General features: G+C 39.5%; 1 protein-coding gene across 1 annotated transcript; it reads right to left on the bottom strand.

Moving 5' to 3' along the window:
• Positions 1 to 10,449: 10,449 nt before the first annotated feature.
• LOC118849789 (SH2 domain-containing protein 5-like) lies at positions 10,450 to 11,724 on the bottom strand. The gene is given in 1 exon segment (XM_036758756.1): positions 10,450 to 11,724. A coding segment is annotated over 1 exon segment (1,275 nt).
• Positions 11,725 to 18,869: the final 7,145 nt, after the last annotated feature.

Raw genomic sequence — 18,869 nt, 5'->3', positions numbered from 1 at the left:
TTCAGGCATTATTTTAGAATCGTTGGGAGGAAAATATGAGAGAGATCAGCTGAGATCTTCTGTACTTTGCCCTCTTGGCTCTATTTCTCTATCTCTTAACTTTTAGCTTTATATTAACATTGTGCTTTGATGCAGAGAGAATGCTGTCCTCATATTTAGGTTTCTCATGCTGCTGTTTTCAGAGGTAGTTCTGGGAGAATGAACACTTTCTGTGCTTCCAAAGTGGTATGATCTAAAGAGGTATGGTCAATGCTCTCCTGGTCTGTGCTTCAGTCTTTACCCAGGGAGGGACCTTGGCCTGCAATAGCCAAAATGCTAGCATTCTTCATGGCCCTGGAACTGTGACCAAGTCATCTGCTTTCCAGAAGTTCCCAGTACTAATACTCTTTTCTGTCTTGGAACTCAGACCAGGGCCCCTGTCTGTGCCCATAAGAGCCAGTTTTCTTCTTCACCTTGGAATTGCAACCTGGAACTACATATGGCCAATGGAACAAAGTTTTGCACCCAGTGCCAGCAGACTCCCCTGTAATCCCTCACCCTCACCTTTAGTTAGCTTTGCCATTCCAGAATTTGATTTGAGGCATATGCATTTTAAAGTTGTTTAGTGGGGAATTTGGGAAAGTTTAGGTGAGTTCTTATATCTACTCCTCCATGTTGGCTAATTTGCCCCATTCTACCTCTCCCTTTCCTCATCTATGAGTGCATCCCTCTTTTTTACCCTTTGTTTTCTTTCTTCTTTTTTTGAAATCATCCCAATATAATTGACTCACATTCATGCCCTCTTTTTACGTAGTCTAGTTCCAACTGTCATAATTATGATAATATTCTTAGGAGTTATATGTAAACATGTTAACTTCATGGAATCCTTTATGATTGTTCTCTTATGTTTACCTTTTTATACATCTCTTCATTTATATCTGAAAGTCAAATTTTCTATTTGGCTCTGGTATTTTCCTCAGGAATACTTGAAATTCCTCTACTTCATTAAATATCCTTTTTTTCACTGAAGGATTATACTCAGTGTTTCTGAGTAAGGAATTCCTGGTTGTAATCCTAGTTGCTTTGCCCTCAAGAATATTACATCCCAATCATGCTGATCTTTTAATATAGAAGCAGATGAATCCTAAGTAATCCTGACTGTGACTCCACAATATTTGAATTGTTTCTTTCTTGCTGATCATAGAATGTTCTTCTTGACCTGGTATGATGGTAATCAGGGCAGTGCTTTTTGCTATTCTTCTCTTAAGTGTCTTTAATTATTCTTGCCTTTCAAATGTACTGGCATGGAGCAGCTAGGTGGCACAGTGAGTAGAACACTGGCCCTGGAGTCAGGAGGACCTGAGTTCAATTTTGACCTCAGAAACTTGGTAGACGTACTAGCTGTGTGACCTTGGGCAAGTCCCTTAACCCCAATTGCCCTGTACCCCCCCAAAAACAAAAACAAAACAAATGTAATGGCAAGCAAAATGGGACTTTTCACTGTTCTTTGTTTAAATGGGGTACATACTGTGGGATCTTTTGCCTTGGAGTGTTTCTCAGCATTAAGAAAATTGGGAGTCATTGATTTGTATGTGATGTGATAGTAGGGATAGGGAGCTATTCCACACCCAGCCTGGGTGAGGTCAGAGCCCTCAGAGCTCTGAAGAGGGTATAATTGAGGGGAGCTTGGTGTTTGACTTTTGTGACTCACTCATGGAAATAGTGTTGAGATTCTGGGCAAGGCATATAACTCCCCCCCACTCCCACCTTTGCTAACCCAGACCCATTGGTTCTTCCATGGTAACTATGAATTGTGATTTGAATCAGACAAGGTCCGTCTGTTGATGTCTGTAATTTCTGTTTGTAATTGCCTTGAAGTTCAGGGGGCTGATCTTTTCCCCCCAAACTAAGTGAATGAAATATGTATGTTTGATTAAACTTGAATTGTAACCCCTTAAAGTTGCTTTCCTTAGAAAAGCAGATCAAAGAACCTGTGTTAGAGGCCTTCTGTGTGCTGCTTGTTGTTGGTTTTATACAGCCACAGTAGCTGCTAGCAAGATTGTTGCTACACCTGGAAGCTCTGAAATTTGGCTATAATATTCCTGATAGATGTTATTTGGGGAACTTTTTCGGGAGGTGATATATGGATTCCATCAATTACTATTTTACCCTCTGGTTCTAGGATATCATGGCAGTTTTTCTTGATAACTTCTATAACATCTTCACTCTTTTTTTCAATCATTACTTCGTGGTAGTCCAATAATTATTAAATTATCTTTCCTTTATCTCTTTTCCAGGTCAGTTATTTTTCCAATGAGGTATTTTGGATTTTATTCTATTTCTTTTAATTCTTTTGGCTTTCGTTTATTATTTCTTGAGGTCTTCTAGAGTCATTAGCTTCCACTTGCTCAATTCTAATTCTTAAGAAATTGTTTTCCAGAAGATGGCGGAGTAGGTCAGAAAATTCCAAGCTCTCAAGACTTTCCCCCCACAAGAGTTAAAATAGCACCTTAGGGCAAACAAAGTGTTGGTGGAGACAGAGAAAAATAGGGGCACAACAAGGTTTTTCTTCGGACGGTTTAAGAAGATCTGAAGAAAAAATCCAGGACCAGGTGATTACAAAAATCAAGTTATTACCACAAAAAATTGCACAGGCAAAGGAGAAAGAATACAACTATAGAAACCCATTACAGGAAGAGAGATGACTGGGGTTCATCTTCAAAGGAAGATATTGAAATAAAGAAACCCTCAAAGAGCAACGACAAATGGGTACTTGCCCAAAAAGAATTTATAGAAGATCTTAAGAAAGACTAAACATAAAATGACAGAAATTGAGGAAAAACTAAAAAAAAAAATAAAAGTAATCCAAGAAAAGCAAGAAGGTTATGAAAGGAAAGTCAACCAATTAGAAAGGGAGATCCAGAATCTCGAGGAGGAAAATGACACCTTGAAAACTAGAATTGGGCAAAGTGAAGCCAGTGAAGTTATAAGAGATCAAGAAATAATTAAACAAAACATGAATAATGAAAAAAAGAGAAGAGAAAGTGAAACATCTTATAAGAAAAACAACAGATTTGGAGAATAGATCAAGAAAAGAAAAATATAAAAATAATTGGATTAACTGAAAGTCATGATCAAAAAAAGAATCTTGATACAATAATACAAGAAATAGTTAAAGAAAATTGTCCTGAAGCATTAGAACAAGGCAGGGAAGTAGAAGTAGAAAAAATCCATCCCACACCAATTAAAAGATATCTTATGAGAAAAACTAATAGGAATATCATAGTCAAATTCCAGAACCCCCAGATCAAGGATAAAATATTAAAAGCATAAAGATTGAAATAATTTAAATATGATGGTTCTACAATTAGAATTACACAAGACCTAGCAGGAGAGACATTAAAGGACCGCAGGTCTTAGAACACAATATATCGAAGAGAAAAAGACCTGGGACTCTGGCTGAAAATACCATATTCCTCAAATTTCAGTATTATCTTGTTTGTAAAAAATCAACATGTGACAAAGCCTCAGAATTTCAAGACTTTGTTAAAAAAATCCTCAACTTAATAGAATATTCGATGTACAAGAACCAAGAGAAACATAAGGTAGATACCAAAGACTGACTATAAGGGATTCATAAGAACAGACCGCTTACCTTTTATATAACATAAAACATAAAATGTATGACTAACATTCTTATTAATAATTGTTGAGCTCTTAAGAAAGAGGGGGATAAACCTGACTATGATATGAATTTAAAAAGTTAAACCATTTAGAAACAGCTAAAAACAGTAACTATTTTATAGAAAAGAGATGCAAGAAGAAGAAAGGATACAGAGGATTTAGATGGGGAGGAGGGCTGGTAGTTCTGGTAACCTACTTTCATTGGGAATGGGTATAAGAGGGAACAATGTGTGTATGTGTGTGTGTATATATATATATATATATATATATATATATATATATATATACCCAGAAGAGTATAAAAGTTTTCTAAATTTAGAAGAAATAAAATGGTAGCGGCATAATGAGGGGGGAGAGGACAAGGGAGGGATTAAGACAAGAGAGGGATTGTTAGAGGGGAGAATGAGGGAATAGGTAAAGCGAGTTCAGATCAATGAGAATGGGAGGATAGGGGAGGAATCCTTGGAGGAGGGAAGGCAAGTAATAGGAGAGCAGAGTGATTGGTGGAGGAGGGGAGTAGGCAAGTAATAGAACGGTAAGGTAGTGAGTAGAAGCAAAGTAGAGGAGGCAGGAGGGATAGGAAACAAGAAATATGTAAAACATAAAAACAAATATCAGGAGTACAGTATGATTGGGAAAGTATATGTCTATGTATGTATGCATAAGTGTATGTATACACCTGTATGCATATGTATATATTAAAAAAACATATCTAAACTATATTGTAGCCATCTAGGGTGGTGGGGGGAGGGAAAAAGAATAAAGGTAAAAAGTGCACAGCAGAGAACAAAAGAAAACACAAGGAATCAAAGAAAAGATGGACAATTCTTAACACAAGGTGTATTATTTATCATACAGGCTTTCTTTTTATTTTTTAAACCATAATTTTCTTTTTTTTTAGTTTACAACATTCAATTCTACGTAATTTTGAGTTCCAGATTTTCTTCCCTCCCTTCCCCCCTCCCTCCCCAAGATGGCATGGAATCCCATGTAGCTTCCACATATAACTTCACATTGAATTAATTTACACACTAGTCAAGTTATGGAGAAGAACTGTGATCAATGAAATGAATCATGCGAAAGAAGAAACAGGACCAAAAAAAAAACAACCAAAAAACAAAAACAAAAGAGAGAAAGAGAAAAAAAAAAGGGGGGGGGGAAGGCTAGGATGAAGTGGGCCTCAATCTGCATTCATACTTCATAGTTCTTTCTCTGGATGTAGATAGAATTCTCCATCGTGAGTCCTTTGGAGTTGTCTTTGTACCTTGTGTTGCTGAGAAGAGCAAAGTCTGTCAGGGTTGGTCCTCACAGAATCCATATATCTGTGGTTGTGCATAATGTTCTCCTGGCTCTCCTCCACTCACTCAGCATTATATCATGTAGGTTTTTCCAGGTTGTTATAAAGTCCGTATCATCCCCATTTCTTATAGCACAATAGTATTCCATTACCTTCATGTACCACAGCTTGTTCAGCCATTCCCCAATTGATGGGCAGCCCTTTGATTTCCAATTCTTAGCGACCACAAAAAGAGCCGCTAGAAATATTTTTGTACATATGGGTCCTTTTCCTGCTTGTGTGATTTCTTTGGGATACAACCCTAGAAGTGGTATTGCTGGGTCAAATGGTATACACATTTTTATAGCCCTTTGGGCATAGTTCCAAATTGCTCTCCAAAATGGCTGGATCAGCTCACAACTCCACCAGCAATGTAACAATGTTCCAATTTTCCCACATTTTCTCCAGCATTTATCATTTTTCTGTTTTGTTATTTTAGCCAATCTGACAGGAGAGATGTGGTATCTACGAGTTGCTTTGATTTGCATTTCTCTAATCAGTAGTGATCCAGAGCATTTTTTCATATGCCTATAGATACCTTTAATTTCTTCCTCTGAAAACTGCCTGTTCACATCCATTGACCATTTCTCAATTGGGGAATGGCTTGTATTCCTATATATTTGGCTCAGTTCCCTGTACATTTTAGAAATGAGGCCTTTATCAGAGACACTAGTGTAAAGATTTTCTCCCAATTTTCTGCTTCCCTCCTAACTTTTGTTGCATTGCCTTTTTTTGTACAAAAACATTTCAATTTAACATAATCAAAATTATCCATTTTGCATTTTGTAATGCTCTCTATCTCTTGTTGAGTCATGAATTCTTTTCTTTTCAATAAATCTGGTAAGTAATGTACTCCTTGCTCTCCCAAATACTTATAGTATCAGCCTTTACTCCTAAATCATGAACCCATTTTGACTTTATTTTGGTATATGGTGTAAGATATTGGTCTATGCCCAGTTTCTGCCCTACCATTTTCCAATTTTCCCAACAGTTTTTGTGAAATAGTGAATTATTACCCCAGAAGCTGGCCTGTTTGGGTTTATCAAAGAGTAGATTGCTATAGTTGTTGACTGCTCCATCTTGTGTTCCTATCCTATTCCACTGATCCACACCGCTGTTTCTTAGCCAGTACCAGGTAGTTTTGATGACTGCTGCTCTATAGTACAGTTTAATAACTGGTATGGCTAGGCTACCTTCTCTAGCATTTCTTCTCATCAATTCCTTATATATTCTAGACCTCTTGTTCTTCCAGATGAATTTTGTTATTATTTTGTCCAGCTCTGTAAAATAATTTTTGGTAGTTCGATTGGCATGGCACTAAATAGATAGATTAATTTAGATAAAATTGTCATTTTTATTATATTAGCTTGGTCTAACTATGAGCAACTGATATTTTTCCATTTATTTAGATCTGACTTTATTCGTGTGAAAAGTGTTTCATAATTATGTTCATATAGACCCTGGGTTTGTCTTGGCAGATAGACTCCCAAATATTTTGTAGTGTCTAAAGTAACTTTGAATGGAATTTCTCTTTCTATCTCTTGCTGTTGGGTTTTGTTAGTAATGTATAGGAATGCCGAGGATTTCTGTGGGTTTCTTTTATATCCTGCAACTTTGCTAAAGTTGTTTATTATTTCGAGTAGTTTTTTACTTGATTCTCTAGGATTCTCTAAGTAAATCATCATATCATCTGCAAAAAGTGGTAATTTAGCTTCTTCTTTTCCTATTCTAATTCCTTCAATTTCTTTTTCTTCTCTTATTGCTACAGCTAACATTTCTAGTACCAAATTGAATAGTAGGGGTGATAATGGACATTCTTGTTTCACCCCTGATCTTATTGGGAATGCATCTAGCTTATCCCCATTACAAATAATGCTTGTTGATCATTTTATGCAGATGCTATTTATAATTTTAAGGAAAGCTCCATTTATTCCTATGCTTTCTAGTGTTTTTAATAGGAATAGGTGTTGTATTTTGTCGAAGGCTTTTTCTGTGTCTATTGAGAAGATCATATGGTTTCTGCTAGTTTTGTTGTTGATATGGTCAATTATGCTAATAGTTTTCCTAATATTGAACCAGCCTTGCATTACTGGAATAAATCCTACCTGGTCACAGTGTATTATTCTTGTGATGAGTTGCTGCAATCTTTTTGCTAATATTTTATTTAAAATTTTTGCATCAACATTCATTAAGGAAATTGGTCGATAATTTTCTTTCTCTGTTTTGGCTCTACCTGTTTTGGGTATTAGTACCATATTTGTGTCTTAAAAAGGATTTGGTAGGACTCCTTCTTCACCTATTTTCCCAAATAGTCTACAAAGTATATGAATTAGTTGTTCTTTAAATGTTTGATAGAATTCACATGTAAAACCATCTGGCCCTGGAAATTTTTTCCTAGAGAGTTCATTGATGGCTTGCTCAATTTCTTTTTCTGAGATGGGGTTGTTTAGAAATTTTACTCCCTCTTCTGTTAACCTGGGCAATTTATGTTTTTGTAGACATTCATCCATATCTCTAAGGTTGTCAAATTTATGGATATACAATCGGGCAAAATAATTCCTAATTATTGTTTTGATTTCCTCTTTATTAGAGGTGAACTCACCCTTTTCATTTTTGATACTGGTGATTTGATTTTATTCTTTATTTTTTTAATCAAATTGACCAAATGTTTATCAATTTTGTTGGTTTTTTCATAAAACCAGCTCTTTGTTTTATTTATTAATTCAACAGTTTTCTTGGTTTCAATTTTATTAATCTCTCCTTTGATTTTCAGTATTTCTATTTGGTATTTAATTGGGGGTTTTCAATTTGCTCTTTTTCTAGCTTTTTCAGCTGTATGCCCAGATCATTGATCTCCTCTTTCCCTATTTTATTCATGTAAGCATTTAGGTATATAAAACTTCCCCTAAGAACTGTTTTTGCTGCATCCCATAAGTTTTGGTATGTTGTTTCATTATAATCATTCTCTTGAATGAAGTTATTAATTTTTTCTCTCATTTGTTCTTTGCACTCATTCTTTAGAATTAAATTATTTAGTTTCCAATTAAATTTTAGCTTATTTTTCCATGGTTCTTTGTTACAAATAGTTTTTATTGCATCATGCTCTGACAAGTATGCTTTGACTACTTCTGCCTTTCTGCACTGGATTGTGAGGTTTTCATGCACTAGTACATTGTCAATTTTTGAGTATGTGCCATGTACCGCTGAAAAGAACGTATATTCCTTTTTATCCCCATTCAGTTTTCTCCAGAGGACTATCATATCTGCCTTTTCTAAAATTCTGTTTATCTCCTTAACTTCTTTCTTATTTATTTTGAGGTTAGATTTATCAAGTTCAGAAAGGGGGAGGTTGAGGTCTCCCAATATTATAGTTTTGCTGTCTATTTCTTCCTGTAATTCCCTTAACCTCTCCTCTAAGAATTTGCATGCCATACCACTAGGTGCGTAAATGTTAAACAATGATATTGCTTCATTGTTTATGGTGCCTTTTAGCAGAATGTAGTGTCCTTCCTTATCTCTTTTAATTAAATCTATCTTTACTTTTGGTTTGTCTGAGATTAGGATTGCTACACCTGCTTTTTTTACTTTAGCTGAGGCGCAATATATTTTACTCCAGCCTTTTACCTTTACCCTGTGTGCATCCCCCTGTTTCAAATGTGTTTCTTGTAAACAGCATATTGTAGGATTATGGTTTTTAATCCATTCTGCTATCTGCTTCCATTTTATGGGAGAGTTCATCCCATTCACGTTCATAGTTATAATTTCTATCTGTGTCTTTTTCTCCATCCTATTTCCCCCTGTTTATGCTTTTATTTCTCCCTTTCCCCTTCCCCCCTCTACAAAGTTTTGCTTTTGACCACCTTCCTCAGTTTACCCTCCCTCTTTATTCCCCTCCCTTATCTTAACCGTTTCCCACTTGTTACTTCTCCCCTCCTTTCTGATCACCCCCCTCCCTTTTTCCCCCCTTCCCCTCCTACTTCCCGTAGGACAAGTTAGATTTCTATACTTATCAGGGCATGTTATTCCCTTTTTGAACCATATCAAATGACAGTAAAGCTCAAATACTGCTCTTCTGCCTCCCTTCTTTCACTCTACTATAATATGTTTTTGTCCCTCTTCATTTGGTGTAATTTACCCTTTTCTACTACCCCCTTACCTCTTCTCTCATAGCCCTCCCTTTACATCTCTTACTTACATTTTTTATCCTTATATCAGTTATTTTACACAGATATTCACAATCTATGTGTATCCCTTTCAATTGTCATAATAGCTGTACTATTCTCAAGACTGACATATATATACATATATATGTATATTTATATATATATATGAAACATAGATAAGATGATATAATCCTATATAAAGATGCAAATAATTTGCCCTTATTGATTAATAAGGTTTGTGGGGGTTTTTCCCACTGTTCACCTTTTTATGTCTCTCTTGAGTTTTGTATTTGGAGATCAAATTTTCCATTGAGTTCTGGGCTTTTCATCAGGAAGGTCTGGAATTCCCTTATTTCGTTGAATCTCCTTGCCTAAAAAATGATGCTTAGTTTTGCTGGGTAGTTGATTCTTGGTTGTACCCCCAGCTCCTTTGCCCTTCAGAATATCATATTCCAATTTCTCCTGTCTTTTCATGTGGAAGCTGAGAGATCCTGCATGATCCTGACTGTAGTTCCATGATATTTGAATTGTTTCTTTTGGGCTGCTTGCAGTATTTTGTCCTTGATTTTGTAATTATGAAATTTGGCTATAATATTTCTTGGAGTTTTCAGTTTGGGATCTCTTTCAGGGGGCGATCGGTGAATTCTTTCAATGACTATTTTGCCCTCTGGTTCTAGGACCTCTGGGCAGTTGTATTTGATAATTTCATCGAAGATACTGTCAAGGCTCTTTTTCCTTTTCTTTTAGAGGCTCAAACCCAAGTCTTTTTCAGTTACTGTGCTTGGATGCCTCCCCCACCATCAAGGGATCTTCTGAATAAAAGTAGGTGTCCATAAGAAAGCTTGAAACAGAGTGTAGGGGGAGCCCATCCAGGATAGAGCCACACTCTGAGCCCAATCAGCCTGGGGCGCTGAAGGGAAAAGCTTTTGAGGGCATCTAGAGGCAGCCTAGAGGCAGCCTAAAGGCAGCCATCCCAGCCAAGCTAAGCAACAGTCTCCTTGGCCATGACACAGCAAGTCAAGGGAAGACTGGAGTTTCTCTTCCCTCCAGGCCCATTTCTGAGGACCAGAGCTGCTTGGTGTGTATTTGGGGAGGGGGTGGAGAGGGGAGCAGAGACACCAACAGTTCCCAGTCTGATGATTACCAACAAGGGCAATTCCCCACTCAGGGGCTATGGTTCTTGAGCCAAGGGAAGAGATGCTCCAACTGGGAAGACCCAAGAGTAAACATACACACACACACACACACACTTTGAGTGCTGGGGCATCAGGGAATTCAAAGGCAGCCTTAACCCAGTTCTTGCTGCCCGGGTTCATGCTTGGGGTGGCTACGGCGCCACGTAGGTTGGCCGGGCCCACAGTCCTGTGCCTCATAGCAGGGGTTCAGGTGTGCCATATCCAGTGGACAAAAAAGGCTACGTTCAGCTCCTGAGTGGTGCTCCACCAAGGCTTCCAGTCTGGGGAACTCTGTGGGCAGATGCTCCACACTGAACCTGCCCAAGTGGGTCCTGAAGACCTGATGGGGGACCACGCCACACGGTGTCTTCACTGACAGGCACCACTGGCCTCTGGGTCCAGGCTCAGGCCACAGCAGAAAGGCCCCCAGGACATCTCTTCAGAGCAGGGAGAGTGCCCCAACCCTAGAGAAGCCAGTGAAGGCCCAGATATTCTTGGTCAGGCTTCCCTCTCTCTCCACCAGGCAAACCAGGCCACTGGCCCCCTGGGCCCAACTCTCCCAGGCACTTGGAAAGGCTTCCCGGGCAGACTGCTGCAGCTGGGTCTCACAGGTACAGCAGCGGTAAGCCCCCGAGCAGATCACCTTGCTTCGAATTGCCTTCTTTCTCACAAGGGTTGGGGGACAGAAAGGGTTCCCCAGGCGTGAGTGACAGGTAGCCCCTCGACCTTCTGCCTCCGATATTTCCTTTGTGTTGCCTGCTGGGCCATCGGCTGGGGCTGGCAGCCTACGGAAGGACACTAGGGCATGGACATTTTGAGAGACCTAATCCCGGCCAAAGGGCTCCCTGACCATCCCAACAGTACCGCCAGGGCTGGGAAGTGGCTTGGGGGGCTCCTCTGCAGGTGGCCCTGGCCCAGGTTGGGCCTGATCCTCAGGGTGTTGCAAGAGGTAAGACAGCTGAAAGGAACGGCAAAGCAGCAGATGTAAGATCTGGACCTCTCCAGGCTGGCTGCCCACAAACAAGTGACAGAAGAGCTTGCTGGCAGGGCTCCGAGGGTTCTGGGAAATGAAAGCAAACTGGCATTCAGCGATGTACCAGGTGGAGTAGAAGTTCCGCTTCAGGGCATGAGGCATCAGCAGAGTCTCCCCCTCGGTACTGTAGATCCTGAGACCCTGGAGACTGAATTTTAGGATCACAGCTCTTCTCCTGGAGCAATCCTTCAAGGCCCATAGCTGCTGCTGGACCATCGACATTTTTTCCTGAAGCCCCAAGTCTTCTACGGTAAAGGAGCCCACACACTGAGCAAATTTGGTAATGCCCCTCGACCTGTGTGGAATGAGGGCTGTGTCAGAGGCCCTCCGGGCGGCGGCCCCCACCTTTTGCATGGCCTGCAGGAGCACTTAGAGCTGGAGGTTCCAGAGGGGCAGAAGTCGCCCTGCGGTGGCTGCAGCGGTGGCTGCAGCGGTGGAGGCTGCAGCGCAGCTCCCGACTCTACCTGCCTTCGGGCACACTGGGAGGTGCACACCTAGTGGGTTAGGGGTGGGATCCTCCACATCTTTGCGCCGCTGCTCCTCCATGGGTCAGAATGTCCCCTCTCAAGGCTTTTTTTTCACCGTGGATTTCCGGTAGACCAATAACTCTTAAATTTTCTCTCCTGGATCTGTTTTCCAGGTCAGTTGTTTTCCCAATCAGATATTTCACATTTTTTTTTCTATTTTTTCATTCTTTACATTTTGTTTTACTTCTTGGTGCCTCCTAGATTCATTAGCTTCCACTTGCTCAACTCTAATTTTTAATGAGTTAGTGTTTTCACTTTGCTTTTGAGTCTCCTTTTCTAATTGGTTGATTTTACCTCTCAGGGTGTCATTTTCTCTCTTTAGATTCTGAATCTCCATAGCCATTTCACCAATCTTATTCTTTAGGGACTTGATTTCATCAGTGGATTTTTTTTCCATATTTTCTTTTAGCTCCCTAATTTGGTTTTTAAAGTCCTCCTTTAGCTCTTCCAGCAATGGTTTTTGGGCCGGAGACCAGTTCACATTACCTTTTGAGGTATCAGATGTATCTATAGTGTCATTGCTGTCCTCTTCCAAATTGGTATTTTGATCATGCCTGCCTCCATAAAAAGAATCAATGGTCCTCGGTTTTTTTTGTGTTCTTCTTCATGTTGGTTAGCCTTTTCCTGGCTTTGCAACAAATTTCCACCTTTGGGGCTCAGGGCTTTCTTGTTCTGGGGATTGTGAGTCTAATTGTTGTCTTTGTGAATTATAGCCTTCAGTTTCTTGAGGTGTGGGGGAGGGGTCTGGCTTCCTGATGTCTCTTTCCCTAGGGGTGCTCTCCAGCATTGTTGCTCTTCAGCAGTGGTCTCAGCTCTTTATTGTTTGAGCTGGTGTGGGCACTTCCCCTAGGGGAGCAAGATTATGTTTGGGCTCCTGGTGTTGACCCCTGCCAGCTCTGCCCCTCTGGGATTAATGAACTTCTACTATTTGGCCACTGAATCCCCACTTCTATCTCCTCTGTTCCAGAGTTCTTTTTTTCCAAGGAATTCTCTGGGTGAGGGGGGGGAAGGATTAGAGCCGTTTACCTGGACATTATGTTCCCTGGAAGTTCAAGAAGAAGTGTTTCATACCTTTGGGCTGCAAGCCTCAAGAGCTGATATCTCACATCTGGTGGCATTGCACTGCTGCCTCTCCTAGCTTCCACAGACTGCTGTCCTGTGTTGGGATGCCTGGGGATCTCCACTGGTTTCCGGCACCCAGCTTTTTCTCAGCCTGTCTCACACATTGGTTTCCACAGCTTTGGTGCTGTCTGGAGCAGCTCCGCATGCCAAGCACTCTCCCAGCCTACATATTCATCCCGTCACCTTTTGGACTCTCCTGGCTTAGAAATTTGCCTCACTCAGACTGCTTGCAGTTTCTAACTCTCTCAAATCTGCTCAGATTTACTTTTTTATAGGAATCTTATAGAACTTGTGAGAGAGCTCCAGTAAGACACTGTTTTCACAGGGCCATCTTGGATCTGCCCCCTGAGAAGAGTCTTTAATCTCTGATCCAGATCACAAAGGTGTGGTCCTGCCTCTAATCAGGCCTCCCTTTGTTGGCCCCACCTGAGGCCTATTCAATGGGCAGGAAAGATCTTTCACTTAGAGATTGGTCTTATAGATGGTCAGAAAATAAGGCCACGCAGGGGACATTGAAATCCTCCTGTTGCTAAGCCTAACAGAGTGCCTGACACATAGTAGGTTTTTAGTAAATGCTTGCTAAGTGATTACCATAATATCATGAGACCAACTCGGCTCCTAAATTTTACTCAATTCTTACAAATCTCTTTGCAGTAGCAGATGAATATTGACCAGTTTAAAGACACCAGCCATGTTCATTCTGCTTAATTAATATTTGACAAACCTTCCTAGAAGTTTGAAGGAAGTTTCTTGTCAAAAGGGACAGTATCATTCCTTCCACTTGTACTTTTGAACAGAGCAAAGCACCTGGTTAAAAAAAAAACAGATGCTTAATATCTTTCAATTGATTCCTGCTGCCAGTACATAACATTGGCTTTCTTCTGCTCTGTGCCAATAGGATATGAATATATTTCTTCTCCTTTTTACTGACTTCTCCATTAATTTGTCCTGTTAGAGTGGCCAGAATGTTGAGAATGGAATGCTCAGAACAGGAAGCACAGACCTTCACTAGCAAAATGAGGAGCTGATAGATCTAACAAAGATACAGAAATTTAGAATAGAATAGATCCCAGAAGTTTCATAGAGAAGAGATAAGGAAAAGATAGGAATAAAATAACAGGAATAGAAAAATCATTAAGAAAAGAACCCATCAGTCAACAGGCATTTTACTATTTTTTTTATTCCTATTAATTTATTTTTACTTTTCAACATTCATTTCCACAAGATTTTGAGTTCCAAATATTCTGCCAATCTCTCCCCTTACCCACCCCAGGACATCCTGCATTCTGATTACTCCTTCCCCCAACCTGCTCTCCCTTCTATCATCCCACCCCCTTCTATTATCCTCTTCACTTCTATTCTCCTTTAGGGCAAGACAGATTTCTTTACTCCTTTGCCCAACAGGGATTTAAAAAGAATTTATGTGCCAGGTATTGTGCTAGTACAGGGAATACTGGACAAAAAAAGTCCAAAGAGCTCCAGTCAGGGTTATATTGGGTTATATAAGGGTTATATTGATGATATAGACAAAGGATCCTCCAATCCCTCACTTGCTGAATCCAGCAGCCTAATATTTGTGTACATTTCTATCTACAAAGAAGTATCAGAACAGACAAGTGAAAATAAAATTGTATCCTGGGTGGTAGAATAGGTGTTGGAGAAAGGGGCTATAAGTATATTCATAAGTATTCCTCAATATCGAGATAGATGTAACATTTCTAAGGCCTACAGATTTGTTCCTTCGGCCTTTCAGACTCTCCCAGCTTGGAAATTTGCTCCACTCAGACTGCTCGTGGTTTCTAACTCTCTCAAATCTGCTCAAATTCACTTTTTTATAGGAATCTGACAAACCTTGTGAGAGAGCTCTGGTAAGACACTGTATTGCCAAAGTGCAAATGACTACCTTAGGACCTAGTGAACTTTGCTTTTAGTTATTTTTTCTACAGGAAAAGAATCTGTCCCTGTTTTTGTTTTGTTTTATGTTGTTGTTTTTATAGGGATAGACTTGGCTGGGCTCATGTGATCAAAGTAGATAAATAGGCCCATGCCTAACTACCCTTATAAAACATGGCAAATCAGTAGATGCTTTCATTGAAACAAAGATTGGCCCTTATTTGTTGGGTATATGAAGAGGAGTTATTGCTCAACTATGAGTTGGATTAGATTGCCTCACATGCCTTCCATCTTTTAGAAGCTTTGAATCTACGATTAATTTGATTACAAGGGAGATGTTTAAATCAAATTCTCAGTTAAATATGAATTTTTTTCCTGACCTCTTCTTCCTTCTTATTCTAAATTCTGACAACTTGGTTATAATTTTGACATTACCTTCTACATCAGGCACTGAATGAAAAGTGCCTAAAAAGAGCTGATGCCATCTGGAACTTTGGTAGGTTGTTTGGACTTTGCTGTTTTTTTAGAGTTCTACTGTCTCCTTGGTGACTGTTGCTAGGATATTACACAAAATGTCATGTGATTGAGAATCCTTAAAATGCCTTGGGAGAAAAAGCATTTCCCAGTGACTCAGGGACATCTGTCTGTCCTTTGTGGGGTAGTAAAAATGTGGACTTGCTAAAATTTTTGGTGGAATTTTATTCTGCTCACTTAAAGGATTATATGAGGACATGATTTTTCAAGGAAAGAGTACGAGGAAATAATATTTTGTGACCCCATTTGGGGTTTTCTTGGCAAAGATACTGGAGGGGTTTGTCATTTCCTTCTCCAGCTCATTTTACAGATGAAGAAATGAAGATAAACAGGGTTAAGTGACTTGCCCAGGGTCACACAGCTAAAAAGTGTCTGAGGTCAAGTTTGAACTCAGGAAGAGGAGTCTTTCTGATTTCAGGCATGGCACTCTATCCACCATGCCACCCAGCTGCCTTTTGTACTCTTGTAGGTTAATTCACTTGACCTTTTTTATCCTATTAACAGCAGGAGCTGAGTCCTAATATATATATTTTTTTCATTTTTTTACAGGGAAAAGAATCTGTCCCTGTTTTTTTTTTTTTTAACAGGGATAGAGTTGGTTGGGCACATACAATCAAAATGGATAGATAGGCCCATGCCTAATTATCTTGATAAAGCATAGCAATTTAATAGATGCATTCCCCCACCCCAATTCCATCTCCATATATTCAAGGGATAGAAGGAAACTGTAACTTATACCAGGTAGATATGAGTCTGTGTCAGGAGAAAACAAAACTCTTTCCGTTGCAAAGGTAAAGAACAATTCTAATTTCTCTATTTGAAGACCTTTGACTACAGGTGAACAATATTCACAATAAAGAAGAAATTAGTTTTATTCCTACTTCTAACAATTTATTAACTCCTGATGTAGAAGAGAATCCTTAGAGTTGGTCTAAAATCACAGGTTAGAGACTGATTTTTTCCCAAGAAAACTATTTTTTTTTACTAGTTTCTTACTTTTGTTTTGTTTTGGTTTCTAAACCTTTGGGAACAAATGATCACACATGGTAAAGATGATAAAAAGAGAAAATGACAATTGTTGGATAACATGGGGACATTTAGGCACTGTTGGTGGGGATATGAATTGGTTAATCTTTCTGGGAAGCAATTTTGATACCTATACTATCAACTCTTTTTAATGGGAACATGCTTTGTCAAAAAGCTTTTTCTGCATCTATTGATATAATCATATGATTTTTGTTACTAATATAATGAATTATGTTAATATTTTTCCTTATGTTAAACTATCCCTGCATTGCTCATATAAATCCGACTTGGTCAGCATGTATAATCTTTATGCTATATTGCTGGAGTATTCTGGCTTGTATTTTATTTAGGATTTTTGCGTCCATATTCATTAATGAAATTGATCTAAAATTTTCTACTACAATGACTCTGTATACATCTATATGATATATCTATACCTATATCTATTTATACAATTTTAGGGAATGCATGTAATGTGCAGATAATGATTTATATGTACTATTTCCCTTATTAGACAGCAAGTGACTTTTTTTCCTGTTTTAGTGAGAAGTGTGTGTGTGGAAGGTACTTAACACTCTCCCAGCTTTATAGTAAGTTCTTCATAGATTTCTTGTGGGGCAGAGCCAAGATGGCAGCTGGAAATCAGGGACTTGCATGAGCTCCCACCCAGGTCCCTCCAAAAACCTATAAAAAATGGCTCTGAACAAATTCTAGAACCCATGAAATAGGAGAGGGAAGCAGGGCTCCAACTGAGGAGAGCCTGGGTGGTTGCAGGGTAAGGTCTATCACAAGGACCTGGGAGCAGAGTGGAGCAGAGCCCAGCATGGGCCGCGCAGACCAAACAGACCGGAAGCCAGGTGGAACAGGCCCTAGCACAATGAATAAGTGAGCTGTGGCAGTTACCAGATTTCTCAACCCACAAACACCAAAGACAACAGAGAAAGTTAGTGGGAAAAGCTGCTGGGACAGAGTGAAAGGAGTTCACCATACAACCACTGCCCCAGGGGCAGCAGAGGTGGTGCAGCTACAGAACTACAGCTGCAGTTGCTTCTGGCCCCAGGCCCACCTGGTGGGAGGATTTAAGAGGCAGATCTGAGTGGGAGTGCAGAGCCTGCTTAAGATCTGAGTCACTGTTAGGGTTGGTGGTTCTTAGGGGAGGAGTAATGCTGGTGTGGCAGAGTTTGCTGTGTAGCTCTGAAAACAACAGTGTAGCCCCTCAAGCCTGGGACAAAATACTCTATACTCTACAAGCAGTCATACCCTGATGAAAAATTCAAGGGTCGAGTAAGTTGGCTGGGAACATGGCCCGGTAGTGAATACAGACTCAGATTCAGACTCAGAATTTGGAATCTTTCCTTGGTGACAAAGAAGACCAAAACACACAGCCAGAAGAAGTCAGTGATGTCAAAGAGCCTACATCAAGACCTCCAAGAAAAACATGAACTGGTCTCAGGCCATGGAAGACCTCAAAAAGGATTTGGAAAAGAAAGTTAGAGAAGTAGAGGAAAAATTGGGAAGAGAAATGAGAGTGATGTGAGAAAACCATGAAAAACAAGTCAATGACTTACTAAAGGAGACCCAAAAAATACTGAAGAAAATAACACCTTAAAAATAGACTAACTCAAATGCCAAAAGAACTCCAAAAAGCCAATGAGGATAAGAATGCCTTGACATGCAAAATGGAAAAGGAGGTCCAAAAGACCAATGAAGAAAATACTACCTTAAAAATTTAGATTGGAGCAAGTGGAAGCCAGTCACTTTATGAGAAATCATGATATTATAAAACAGCACCAAAGGAATGAAGAAATGGAAGACAACGTGAAATATCTCATTGGAAAAACCACTGACCTGGAAAATAGATCCAGGAGACATAATTTAAAAATTATTGGACTACCTGAAAGCCATGATCTAAAAAAAACAAGCCTAGATAACATCTTTCAAGAAATTATCAAGGAGAACTCCCCTGGTATTCTACAGCCTGAAGGTAAAATAGAAATTGAAACAATTCACTGATTGCCTCCTCAAAAAGATCCCAAAAAGAAAACTCCTAGGAATATTGTTGCCAAATTCCAGAGCTCCCAGATCAAGGAGAAAATACCGCAAGCAGCCAGAAAGAAACAATTTGAGTATTGTGGAAACACAATCAGGATAACACAGGATCTAGCAGCTTCTACATTAAGGGATTGACCACCTTGGAATATGATATTCCGGAGGTCAATGGAGCTAGGATTGAAACCAAGAATCATCTACCCAGCAAAACTGAGTATCATGCTCCAAGGGAAAATATGGATTTTCAATAAAATAGAGGACTTTCAAGCTTTCTCAGTGAAAAGACCAGAGCTGGATAGAAAATTTGACTGTCAAACACAAGAATCAAGAGAAGTATGAAAAGGTAAT

This window comes from Trichosurus vulpecula, chromosome 5 (assembly GCF_011100635.1).
Source record: "Trichosurus vulpecula isolate mTriVul1 chromosome 5, mTriVul1.pri, whole genome shotgun sequence".
NCBI lineage: Eukaryota > Metazoa > Chordata > Mammalia > Diprotodontia > Phalangeridae > Trichosurus > Trichosurus vulpecula.
This window is presented reverse-complemented; position numbering and strand designations above follow the sequence as displayed.